The sequence below is a fragment of the Pseudoliparis swirei genome, chromosome 24 (assembly GCF_029220125.1).
Source record: "Pseudoliparis swirei isolate HS2019 ecotype Mariana Trench chromosome 24, NWPU_hadal_v1, whole genome shotgun sequence".
Classification (NCBI taxonomy): domain Eukaryota; kingdom Metazoa; phylum Chordata; class Actinopteri; order Perciformes; family Liparidae; genus Pseudoliparis; species Pseudoliparis swirei.
In genome coordinates this window covers 13,376,650-13,390,153 of record NC_079411.1, presented here as the reverse complement: position 1 = coordinate 13,390,153, position 13,504 = coordinate 13,376,650, and the positions used below count along the sequence as shown (strand labels likewise).

At 41.8% G+C, this 13,504-nt stretch overlaps 1 protein-coding gene across 3 annotated transcripts; it reads right to left on the bottom strand.

Moving 5' to 3' along the window:
* Positions 1–754: 754 nt before the first annotated feature.
* Positions 755–12,785, bottom strand: pold4 (DNA polymerase delta 4, accessory subunit). 3 transcript variants are annotated; one of them, XM_056408256.1, is made up of 6 exons: positions 12,677–12,760; positions 3,985–4,064; positions 3,425–3,537; positions 3,138–3,221; positions 2,016–2,127; positions 755–1,039 (listed from the first exon to the last, which is right to left on the bottom strand). In XM_056408256.1, exons 2-6 carry the CDS (start codon positions 4,011–4,013, stop codon positions 1,015–1,017), a joined length of 363 nt encoding a protein of 120 aa, XP_056264231.1. In that variant the 5' UTR covers positions 4,014–4,064; positions 12,677–12,760; the 3' UTR covers positions 755–1,014. The 3 variants fall into 3 exon arrangements, 2 of the variants coding, with proteins under 2 accessions (XP_056264231.1, XP_056264230.1); XM_056408255.1 differs by lacking the exon at positions 3,985–4,064 and having other exon boundaries at positions 12,677–12,784; XR_008830801.1 differs by lacking the exons at positions 755–1,039; positions 3,985–4,064 and adding an exon at positions 2,465–2,605 and having other exon boundaries at positions 2,041–2,127; positions 12,677–12,785.
* Between the last annotated feature and the right edge of the window lie 719 nt (positions 12,786–13,504).

Sequence of the window (13,504 nt, the reverse complement as noted above, 5' to 3'; positions counted from 1 at the left end):
GCTGATTTTTTTTATTAGATAATTTGTGTTATCCAATTCACTTGTAGTGTCTTCAGAATGTATGTCATTTTACAAATCATTTCTTTAAAGGCAGTTTAAAAAAAAGATTTTTAGAACCATAATACACTCTTACAGTTTCATCTTATGAATGATTTTAGAGGGGTTAGTTCATATATCATCCATAGCACAAATTTGATAAGACAACACCTCATTTGAATATTTAAACAAACATTTTCAGAAAACCGGCATCCATAAGACAGTTTCATGGGGCCTCCCCTTACATTTGAAGAGTACATTCTTTGTCGTTTACCTGCATTCTCAATGGATAGACTGCATGAAGAGAGGCCTTTATATTACAAGAAATTGTAGCAGTGTATGTGCATTATCATTTGGAATATGTTCCAATAGCCATATCCCCCTCTGTCTTACCATCACTTTAACCACTAACATATAATTACAGGCTGTTCATGAATGCTGAACTGTCCCTCTCTTGGTAGTATTGTAGAACACATTCATTGACTCACTCATTCTCTCCCTCCTGTGTGCGCTGGAGTTGAGAGAGGCTGAGTTCAGTTAGGTCAGTTATAAAAAGACAAATGTATGTCAGTGTGGAGTCCACATGGGAGATAACAGAGGGAAGCACAGTATCTGAACTGTGACAATCTGAACTTTTTTGAAAGTAAAGGGTGAAAGAGACATGTATGATAGTGAGGAAACCCCTCACTAATACGTCACAAGATAGATGGAGACAGTATTTCTTTGTAAAAATCTTTATTTTTATTTTTTTATAACAAAATTAAATTACAACCGTTGCATAGAGAGGACAACCTTGTACAACTGCAAGAAGAGAACATCCCAGACTGGATTATCTGTCGTTGATCTGACCCCTCCTCTTCTCCTTGTCTTAAGGTTTCACCTCTTGAGGATACAAAATAAATCCCTCTAAGAAACATGTTTGGGATTTGTCGTGAAACATGATTAACTTGGCTTTTTTTCTTCCTTACAACATCTTCCTCACAAAGGATATTCACTCCATAGGCTGTAAGAGAAAGAACACAATCATTTTTCAACATTATTTATCGGAATCTGTGTCTCAAAGAGTTAACCCTACTGAATCATGATTATGACTTATTATACTTATTTACGTTCATAGAATAATTAAAGAAGAATAAGAATCCAAGCTAGACATTCTGTATTGACAGTGTTTCATACTCTGTCTTGATTTATGGACACATGGTGGTATTATTTGAAAAGAAGTTTCCCCGCCGTGGCCGAGATGGAAGGGGACTTTTATTTCATCCAGCAAACGTAGTCAGAGTGGGATGCATTTCATCGCATGATACATTTTCCACTTACTTATGAAAGACATCATCGATATGCAGTCACATTGATAATACATATTTCTAATTATTATACATGGTTATAATACATTGTGATTTATTACACGACAAGAAGATAATACATCTGAATTAAAGGGCAGGTCTATCTGTGCTCGCCAACTTAGCCGTTAGCAAAGAGCAGTGACGGAGGATCACAGGATGCTAGTCAATACGGGTAGGAACAAAGCATTTGCCGAGTCAGCATATATTTATATTAAAAGTTGCAAGTTGTCATCTTTGCTGCATCATTCACAGGAACTAATTACTGTGTTAACTATTTAGGTTAATTGTACAGTGTATCAGTTGTTCTGTACAACTGCTTTTGTTATGCATTAAATATGATATGAAATACACATGAAACATGTCACTTAGTCAGTTTGATCAATGATATAAAAGGGGTTGGGCAATACATTCGTGTATCTGCCCCATTTAACACTTAACCTCACACAATTTGATACATCAAGTCAATGTCAGCTACATCTTCTGATCTGTGGTAAGAGATACTTCTCGATTCTTCTCTCTACATGACTTAATAGTTGAATGACGTAGTGAGTATAGGAGTTCATAAAGTCTGCATCGCAGGGTATATTCAAATACTCCAGGCATACCACCAAAGGGCATGGATGTGTGTGTTACCTCAGGTTGGACTTGGGATCAGTCTGTGTTTGCAGCAGCAGGTCTCGGACCTCCTCAGGTGGGCTCAGACCATGGAGCTTTGCTCTCTCCCATCTCTGCTGCCTGCTAATACCTGGAGAGAGAGAGCGAGAGAGAGAGAGAGTATATTCATGCAGCACATGTTGTGAGTAAAGCTGTTTCTCCTCCTTTCCATTTGAACATTTGGTGAATCAACTGCACTATCTATATGTTCAAATTATTTATATATATATATATAAAATTAATTATTCAAACCACGTTTCTTTTTGCAAAGCCAGGTATTCTACATTGCAAACGTCTCCTGAAGAAGCCCTCTCTTGATCCAGAGGTGTTCGCTAACTACAGAACGATCTCTAACCTCCTCTTCCTCTCTTCCTTGAGAAAGTGGTTGCAAATCAGTTTTGTGATTTTTTTACATCATAATAGTTTACCATTTCCTCCCCGGAGTCTTGGACCTGGCTGTGTCTGAAGCTGGTCTTGGGTCCTTGCCCCCTGCTTCCTGCATCCAGCCCCTGGCCTGGACCTGGCCTCCTTTCACCTTCCCAATGGCCTTGCCTCCTTCTTTGTGCCTCCTGCGTCAAGGGTGTGGCCTCATTGGTCAGTCCTCTTCTGCGATGCCTCCTGCCTGGTGGGTCGGCCTCTTGCCATGGCCCTGCTGATACCCTCCCCACCCTCCTCTCTTCTTCTGTTTCATGGATTGTAGAGGTCTGGATCGTGGTCCATGCATACTAATAATTATTTATACATTTCTGTCATATTCATTGAATGTGTTGTAACTCTGTAACGCTGTTACTCTGTACACATGACAACTATTACTTCTGTTCATCCGGGGAGAAGGATCCTCCTCTGTCGCTCTCCTGAAGGTTTCTTCCCTTTTTTGCCTGTTTGTTTTTTTAGAGTTTTTCCTGATCCGATGTGAGGTCCTGGGACAGGGATGTCTATGTGTACAGATTGTAAAGCCCTTTCAGGCAAATTTGTAATTTTGGGCTATACACAATTGACTGCATTGAATTCAACAGTGCATATTTTATACTTTATCTCACTTTATCTCCTTCCAAATACCAGGTTTTCTACAGAGCGTACATGTGTAGGGATGCCACCGACCTGTGCACGGCCCAAATCTCCAGTTCAGATCAAACTGCCTGAGTCTCTGCAGCTCCTCCTCGGGGGCCACTTCACTTTCAGGCTCTGCTCCAATGAAAAGATCCAAAGATAATTCAAGTCCATGATACAGTATCACAACACTGGTAATATTCTACTGAAATGCAAGAAATATATTTGTGTTGCCTTTTTTAAGATCCGCAGTTGGTGAGTGAGATCTGGCTTTCACTCAAAGGAACTTATCTACAACACAGAACAAAGCTCCCTACAAACACCGTGCTGACGTTCACCTTTCTGCAGCGGAGTGGGAGGCCTCTTCCTTTGATTCACCCCATTCCTTGCCCTCTTCACCACCTTGAAGGTATCAGTGATCAGTCCATGCTTGGTTGTCATGGTGACAGATCTAGAACACACATACAGAAATACTCTTTACTCTTCCACTTTGCTGTTTATAGTCTGGTAAATTTTGCCTAAAAAGTAAACAGGGATTTGTCAGAACACAGATTGTACTCCTGTTGATGGGTTAATAAGGGGTCCACACGTCTACTCGGTGGTGTTGATGCCATTCACCATCTCACAGACATGGTAGGGCAATTAGGTGGTCAAATTGGTGAGTCCATCATATCAAAGTTAATGTCAGCTGGTGTTGTAAACATGAACAGTGACTACCAGACTACTCCCACTCCGACCACACACTGTAATGTTGACCAACATGACCGTCCTTCACATGTGACAGTCCATGGGAACTCTGATAAAGGACTTCAGACATTCAGAGGTGACAGCACCAGCAAATATCCAGTCAAGGAATAAATTGACATGACTAAAAACATCTCAGAAAACAAGAAATTACTTTGTGTCCTCTTTCGTATGGTCCTTCATGACTCTGCTGTGATGAGCTATGAGAAGTGCGTGCCGAGTCTCACCAACGATCTGAAAGAAGCAATGGTTAATGCTCAGGTCCATGCGACAAAAGAGCAGAATCGACATATTCCGCTGTACAATAAGAGAGTAAAAGGATCCAATATCAAGATCGCTCACAGAGTGCATATGGTCTATAGCAGGGGTCGGGAACCTATGGCTCGCGAGCCAAATATGGCTCTTCCGGTGACGGCATATGGCTCGCAGACAATTTTGAGTTGGAAAAAAAAAATCCGCCCGTCCCCCTGTAATTTTCTCTATCGCGCCAGATGACAGCAGCAGTAATGTCAGGTCCTTTTCTTAAAGACGTCTTTGTTCTTTTATTAAACTAAACATCTGTTATTGATCGTCTCTACACAGCAGCATGTCATTTTTTACACTGTCATATTCATTGAATGTATTTTAACTCTAAATCTGTCCTTCTGTACACATTACATCTATTGCACCTGTCCATCTTGGAGAGGGATCCTCCTCTGTTGCTCTCCTGAAGGTTTCTTCCCTTTTTTCCCCCTGAAGGGTTATTTGGGAGTTTTTCCTGGTCCGATGCAAGGTTTTGGGGCAGGGATGTCTATGTGTACAGATTGTAAAGCACTCCGAGACAAATTTGTAATTTGTGAAATTGGGCTATACAAATAAACTGAATTGAATTTAATTGAATTTCTGTATCTACGTGTCGCGGTAACACTTCTCGGCTCGCCGTCTCGCGCGCCGCAATGCGCCGATGCCGGCGTGTGCGCGCATCGGCGCGGAGCAAAGAAAGTCACCTGCACCCCCCCCCCCTCCCCCCGTAGCATCATGCACCATCAGAAGTCGCATTAAAAGCAAGACATATTTAATTTATTATCCGTTAAAAATACTATATGGCTCTCAGTGAAATATATTTAGAAATATTTGGCTTTTATGGCTCTCCCAGTCAAAAAGGTTCCTGACCCCTGGTCTATAGGAAAAAGAGATCCACAGGAACGTGCTGATGCTGGCTAGTTTCTTCCCTGTGAAAGGAAGAGACCTGGTCTGGGAGAGGGAGTGAGCCTCATAGTATGGCCAGTGAGAGTGACAGAACCACCGGTGACTGAGAGATAGACAGGGCCCCTTGACTGATGGATTTGGAGAAAAGAACCAGAGAATGGATTACTCAGTTGTCTCTACCGAGTCGAGTTGAACACTACTAACTTGAAGAGTGTTACTTCTAACCTCCAGAACACCTCTATCTCACTCGAAGAACATATAACTGATCAGTCTGTGACTTGTGATTCTTGCCCTTTGACTATTGGGGATGGCCAGTCTTTGCCCTTGACATCATGACACACACAGACAGATCAACACATCTGACTCTTTGCATACTGTTGTTCAGTTCTCACCCACACACGGTGGTTGTTCTAATGCACAGGTCAGGTGCACGCACCATGTCCAGGCAGGACGATGTCCAGCTGTAGCTTGATGTTGAGGCTGTTTGTAACTTCATGTTTCAGATTTTTACTTTTTAAAACTGTAAGCCAGTAGCGTATGCCTTTATGGGCTTGGAAGTTATTGCATTAGTATAATGTCCCACTGTTCTGTTTTTCTTATCCGTCATGGGCCTGTACTGCACTGCACTTTGTGTTTGAGTCTTCTTGTGCGGTGCACAATGCACCCTGTTGCCAGTTGAGGGACACGCGCTGCTCTCATACCACTTCATCCTTATGGAATGCATTTGATAATGGTTTTCTGATTACTGGCCCTTTGTAATTTGTCGACTTGTAATGTTAAATTTGGCGTGCACTTTGTACCTCATGTTTGATCAAATTCAGTGGGGGTATAACAGAGTAAAAAAATACGGTTTATCATTTCTTATTTTCAAATCGTAATATTGTATATTTGTTCATCATTTAACGATCCTGTTGAGTCTGAATTTGATCTAAATTAGTTATTTTTATTTCGGGTTATTTCTTTATAATCTGTTGACTGCAGAAATGACATCTCACCTCTTCTGCGCCTCCTCAGCTTCCGTAGTCCTGTTTCCCCCTCAAAATGATATTCTGCATTGCTGAGTAAGTTGTGTGGCAAATGTCGTTGCACTATTTTGTCATATTATCCAAAAATGTGACATGTTATGTTATACTTGGTAATGATCGTTAATACGATCTCGGTGTCCAGCTGTTGTAGACCATGAAAATATGTTTTGTGGACCGCGTTTGGTTGTGCAGAGGGAAGGAGAGACCCATGATCAATGTGTGTCTGTTTTATTGTCTTCTGCAGGTATGCAATTTCCTTTGTTACCTTTGCATTGAAAATGCGGAAGGTTATGTTTTGATCGCCGTGTATTTATTTATTTGTATGCGTGTTATTCGCATAACAAAAAAAGTTTTAAACCGAATCGCATGAAATTTGGTGGGATGATTGGTTATTATCTGGGGACCATTTGATTAGATTTTAGGATCGATCGGGTCAAAGGTCAAGGTCATGAAAAGGTCAACATATTCTTGAATCGCATGACATTTGGTGGGATGATTGGTTATTATCCGGGGACCATTTGATTAGATTTTGGGATCAATCGGGTCAAGGTCATGGATAGGTCAAAATCATTTTTTTACCATAGCACGTCAATTTTTATCCAATGGGCATGCAACTAATGCCAAAATGTTCATAATTCAATGCCCAATCTTGTGATATGCGAAGGTATGCGCTCTACCGAGTGCCCGTTCTTGTTAAATGTTAGAATGTTTACCACTCTAGCTCCCGTAGTTGCTTATTTTGTCCACATGGGCTTTACCTTTGTATATTCCAATTCATGGTTTTGAAAATAATTGTTAGAATTTAGGTAACCTCCTGGGAACTGAGAGAAAGTAGTGTTTTCCAACTTCTTATTGGGGGGGGGGGAATTTCCTACCTATTTAGAGATAAATAAACATCTTACAATTTACACATTTCTTAAATTATTTTTATTTAAAAATAGTTTATTTTACAGCATGTCCACTGTGGACCACAGAAACATTTGTGTCAAAAGACATGAAACATAACAGATAACAAACTAACTAATTAGAGTAGAGTGATATTAAACCAATACTTTAACTTGATTATAAAACCAAATCATTCATCCATCTGGATTCATTTGCTTGTTGGTTGCATGGATGGTGGTACATTTTCTATTAAAACTGAACGCACTGACATCTTATGTCCAGAACTAAACTTAGAACAGATATATTTATTTTAGGGCTGTGAAACGATTACAAATTTTAATCGGGTTAATCACAGGTTTTTGTGGATTAATCATGATTAATCACATATTACCGATATTCTCGGTATATTTTGTGAGAATATAGAGATTTATGACAAAAGACGGATATATACATTTATACATTATTCTATACAATGGTGCTGCAACTCAGCAGTTATTTAGCAGTTTTCTTCCATATGGAACATTAATACATCTTCATCCTAAACAGAATGTTTAACCCTCCTGTTACCTTTCGGGTCAATTTGACCCCATTCAATGTTTAATGTCGGTGTTCTTTGGGGTCAATTTGACCCCAGGCTGTTTTTCACTGTGTCAAACATATAAGAAATATCAACTTTTTTATTTATTTAAAGGGCTATTTAGGTAGTCAACAAACAAACATAAAGTACCTCACACTTAAACTTGGGAAGCAATATTAATTCTAATAATTTTCTGGAGGTTTTAATTGCTCGGGTCAAATTGACCCCGAGCGTAAAATATGTTAGTAAATGTAAAGGTAACAGGAGGGTTAAACAGAACATTTTTCTCTTGTTTGTCAACCATTAACTCCACCATGATACAATCTAAAGGCCTCTGGTCTTCCTTTAGCAGCTGCTGAGGCAAACTGACTGTGTGGGTTTTCTTCATGAACTGGGCCGTGATGAAAGGGACGGCGGGGACACCGCTGCAAAGCTGAAACCTCACCGGCCCGGACACGGACAGGTGGACAGATTGACAAGTGACTTTTTTTGCTCGGTCCCGATGCGCGCGCACGGAGCTCTGTGGCGCGAGACGGAGATCGATAAGTGTTAACGCAACGCGAAGAGACAGAAATGACATGCTGCTGTGGAGATACGATCAACAACAGACGTTTAGTTTAATAAAAGAACAAAGACGTGCTATAGAGAACATGTCAGGGGGCGGGCCAATCTTTTTAATGTCATGCGATCTACCGACACTACGCCGCGATCGACTGGCAGGTCGCGATCGACGTGTTGAGACCCTGATCTACAGGAAGTAGAAGTCGTAACAAGGTTTCCGTAGGTGAACCTGCGGAAGGATCATTACCGATGAACAGCACGACCGTCTGCATGAGAGCGGACAGAGTTCAGATTGAAGTGGTGTATTGGAAGCTCATTTTGCAAGTGACTTTTTTTTCGTCCCGACGACCAACAACAGACGGATTGGAAGCTCATTCTGCGCATGCGTTAAATGCGTTTAAAAAATAAAAAAAATAGTTAAACCTGTAATTGAATTAACGCGTTATTTTTCACAGCACTAATTTATTTTAAATTATATTTAATTATTTGTTCAAACCAAACTAATCTTCTTTTTCTTCTTTTAGTGGTCATATTCCTGGAAGCATTTTTTGAAACAGTTTAGTTCCACACCTTCCTTTTATTAGTCATAGATCCTATCTGCCTGATGGATCATCGAGGTCTGGATCGTGGAATATGCCTACTACCAACTATGTCATTGCCCTGTTGAGACTCCGCCCACTGTAGAGACTCCGCCCACTCCTCCTCTCTACCTCCATCTGCCTGATGGACCGTGGATGTCTCCATCGTGGAATATGCCTACTACGAACTATTCATCCACTCTGTCATATTCATTGAATGTGTTTAACTCTAAATCTGTCCTTCTGTACACATTACATCTATTGCATCTGTCCATCCTGGAGAGGGATCCTCCTCTGTTGCTCTCCTGAAGGTTTCTTCCCCTTGAAGGGTTATTTGGGAGTTTTTCCTGATCCGATGTGAGGTTTTGGGACAGGGATGTCTATATGTACAGATTGTAAAGCACTCTGAGACAAATTTGTATTTTGTGAAAATGGGCTATACAAATAAACTGAGTGCCTACCCCAAGCGAAGGAGTTCAAGTATCTCGGGGTCTTGTTCACGAGTGAGGGTAAGATGGAGCGGGAGATCGACAGGCGGATCGGTGCAGCTGCAGCAGTAAAACAGGCGCTGTACCGGTCTGTCTTGGTGAAGAGAGAGCTTCGCCTTTCGGCTCAGCTCTCAATTTACTGGTCGGTCTACGTTCCAATCCTCACCTATGGTCACGAACTTTGGGTAGTGACCGAAAGAACGAGGTCGCGAATACAAGCGGCCGAAATGAGTTTCCTCCGTAGGGTGGCCGGGCTCAGCCTTAGAGATAGGGTAAGGAGCTCGGACATCAGGAGGGAACTTGGAGTCGAGCCGCTGCTCCTTCGCATCGAAAGGAGTCAGCTGAGGTGGTTCGGGCATCTGATTCGGATGCCTCCTGGACGCCTCCCGTTAAAGGTTTTCCAGGCACGTCCTACTGGGAGGAGACCCCGGGGAAGACCCAGGACACGCTGGAGAGATTACATCTCCCGGCTGGCCTGGGAACGCCTCGGGATCCCCCAGAATGAGCTGGAAAGTGTCGCGGGCGAGAGGGAAGTCTGGGTCAACCTGCTGGGTCTGCTGCCCCCGTGACCCGACCCCGGAATAAGCGGATGAGAATGGATGGATGGGATGAATTGAATTGAATAGTTGTTTTCATCCTGTCTGCCTGTTTCACTCACTATCATGTCATTCCAGATCCTGCTTCCCATCTCGTCAGTCCAACTCCCCTCACCTGTTCTCTCACCTGCCTCTGATCACTCCCTAGTCAATCCCTCATTCCCTTCACCTGGTCCTGATGCCCGTCTCACCTGTTGCCCATTTCCTCATTAGTCTCTGTCTACTTACGTCCCCTCACTTGCGCTTGTCCTCTGCCAGATTGTCGTGCATTAGATATTGTGTTAATATATTTCTTAGTGTTCTGTTCCCGATTATTCTCTGAGTAAAGATTAGTGATGGTGAGATGAAGCCTCATGAGGCATCGAACCACTTCAGTCAATTGGTTCGAGAAAGGGTTCATTTCTCAAAGCTTCATGTGCTCACGAAACCACCTACTGGCCAAGTGTATAATCACAGGCAGCTGTATCTGAACCACATAATGTGATGCATTGAATATGTGTGTGTCTGTTATGGCTGTTGGGAATGACTATGAATTACAAAAATGTATGACCAAATCATTTCTGTACATAAATTATCACATATGTGCATAATAAAATATTTTTTGAATGTATTCTGTGTGTATGTTCCCAAAATGGTAGCAGGGCTCTCAAGTCTCACGCATTGAGCGTGAGACTCACGCATTTCGGTTTTAACTCACGCACTCCCGCCACACATCGTATTTCTCACGCTGAAAAAAATTCTCGGCTATTTAAATGCTTGAATGCAGGGGCGCTCAATACGCCGATGGATTGGTCGCTGCAGAGCTCCGACGCCGGTCTGCGCGCATCGGGACGGAGCAAAAACAATAGTCACTATAGTCAATAGTCTGATGTACAGGACAAGGGACATTTTATTCATTTTTATTCAGAAATAACAGTTTCTCAACAGTTCCATCTTATCACCTATCCTTCCCACCTCACTCTCCTAACTCTCCAAACTATCTCTCTCTCTAAACTCTCCAAACTCTCAACCAACATCCCACATTTTGAATGGAGCCTGAGGGTTTTATATTGCTGTCAAACCTCCCGGCAATATCTGAACCACTTCCCGAAGCAGTCACGTGGTACAGCCGGGCAGCGAGGCTTCGGACGTCATCATTTTTGGCTCCTCCCCTAAATGAAGCAAGCCTCGATACCCGCTTCGAGGAAACGCCCCCTCCATTACTCGACACACGCTTCGAAGCGTCGGCACATCTCGTAACAACACTAGTAAAGATCATTATTTGCTCTTCTGTCTCCTGAGTCGTGCTATGGGGTCCGCCCTAATACTCCTGTGAGATTTTTAGTTGTTTGTAATGCAGAGGAACACCTTGCATTTGGTACACCTCTTGTACATCTTGCTTCTGTATCAGGTACACTGGTACAGGATCCTTTCTGCTCGAGTTGTCTCCTACAACAATGTTAAGTCATTAAATACAAACATGTTGTCCTGGTGTCTACTATAATTGACCTTCTTAAAAGATGTATTTTTTAAGACAAATTTAAATGCTTTCAGAACTATATATATATATCATTTCTGGCATGTAAATAAACGAGAAAATATATGAATGTCATTGTAAAAAAGACAATTAAGCAGTACTTGACTTGAAATAGTTAAGTCTCAAGACCATGGCACTCTGCATTGCTGAGGGAAGAAGATGTGCAGAGAGAGTGAGCGACCATAGGACAATGTGTGTTTTACTGTCTCTGCAGGAGGATATAAATAGGCTACGGGGAAATCATCTGAGTCCACCTCTTCCATATCTTATACAACATTAAGCTACACATTCACAAGAATCGATCGGTGCACAATGAAGGCAGTTAGGTGTGTGTCCGACTTGAACCCGACTTCCAACACATAAAGATTGCCTCGCTCTCGTGAGGTTGATGCAGATTTTGGAGCCAGGCGCAACAGTCGCTCTCCACCGATTTGCATGACCCAAATGCATGATGGGAAACGCCTGGCTGTCGACCGCTGAGAGCTGATTGCTCTCAGATTTGACAACGATGCTACGTTTTTTAGAAAATCCCATTTTTCTGTGTAGTCAAAAAACACTCGATTGCTAGCTCTTAATCTCAGGTTTAATCTAAAAATATATTGTCTGGTTGTTAAAAATAAAGCGTATCTATATAACTATTAACCACTTCAGTTGAACATGTCCGGGCAAAGGCTTTACTTTTCGTACATCCGGTTTTAACTTTCAAAATAAAGCAACTGTAAGCACCTAAATGTTTCTATAAATAAGGTATTATTTAAATGAGACATTTGAAGATTGTAGCCGACCCCTCTCACCCTGGACACACGCTGTTCGTGTCCCTTCTATCTGGCAGGAGGCTGCGGTCCATCAGGACAAAGCATTTCCTACTGATCACTCCCACTGCTCATCCGTTAATTCTTCACTTTAAATACACGTGTCACTTTAAACTTACATTACATTGTTTAAAGTATGTCATCCGTTTGCCTGTGCATTTTATTTTATCATTTATATTATACTGAATTTAATGTTTCTATGTTTGCACTGTGTTGAGTGTTTAATGTTATTGTTCATTGTTGCGCAGACCCCACCATGACATATTCCTTGTAGCCTATGTGAAAACAAACTTGCCAATAAAAGGTTCCGATTCTGATTCCGCACAACCACACCGTGACTTGGCGTAACCGACGTGCAGCGTTAACAATGCATTAACCAGTTATGATAGCATTATTATAGCATTACATCCGCCTATCAGCAACCGTACTCGGTGACATTTCAGACGGCTTTGCGGATTTAAAACAGAGGAGTCCAACGTCGAGTAATGGACAGTGGACGCAGCAGGAAACAACCAGACGCTTGATCGGAGCCTCTTATCTGTCGTCTATGATTATAGCACAAGATGTAATGCTATACTAATAAGTAAACAGGTTTCCTCTCTCACAATACTTGCACTCACCTCGTTGTTGAAACAATACCGGCTCCTACTGACGGCTCTCCCTGATCTATCGGGGTGATCTTCATTCTGGCTGCAGCAGCCAAAACAAACGACGTGTTCTTCTTCTGTCTCTACGGTAGACTGGACCCCGGTGGGCCCTCTGCTGCCGCCTGTCGTTTCTCCTCCGTGAGCCGCAGGTCGTCAGTGAGCCACTAGAGGGCCGTCCAACCAACCCTTTCATCAACTTTACAGGCTCACGGCTTATTTAGATTTTTGGATACGGTGGAAAGCTTTCTTTCAAATTGTATAGGTTAACTGCATGTACACACATTTATTTCATCTTGAAGTGTTCGTTTTATAAGAGGCTCCATCAGAAACATGAGAAGACACAACATGCTATTGCTATCTTTACTGAATGCATTGTTTTTGTCCACAGCTTCCGCTTAATCTCATTTTCATGTGTTCCTATGTGTCATCCATCCCCTGTTCGTCCAAATATATCCCCTTCTCTTTAACACGTCATTATATATCTTTTATTGCTCTTTACATATTCCTATTATCATTTTTTTGAAGACTGTGACATCTTAGATTTAGCTTGAAGTTAACCCCAGAAGTGCTGCTGGAATTTTGTTGGACCATCTCTGTGGTGAAGCTTTTCTTCTGCGATAAAAAAATTAAGATCCTGTAAGTCATAATTATGAGATAGTATCTCATAATTATGACTTCACTATCTCATAATTATGAGATAGTAAGTCGAAATTATGAGATAGTGAAGTCATAATTATGAGATACTATCTCATAATTATGACTTACAGGATCTTAATTTTTTTATCACAGTGGCGGAAACGG

What these genes read in the sequence shown, in the direction of transcription:
- pold4 (XM_056408255.1), bottom strand. Translation starts at nt 12,741, where the DNA reads ATGAAGATCACCCCGATAGATCAGGGAGAGCCGTCAGTAGGAGCCGGT. An exon ending in GAGATTTGGGCCGTGCACAG is followed by an intron (nt 2,128 to 3,137) that starts GTCGGTGGCATC and finishes CTCTCTCTCCAG; the next exon opens with GTATTAGCAGGCAGCAGAGA. An exon ending in GATCCCAAGTCCAACCTGAG is followed by an intron (nt 1,040 to 2,015) that starts GTAACACACACA and finishes TTTCTCTTACAG; the next exon opens with CCTATGGAGTGAATATCCTT.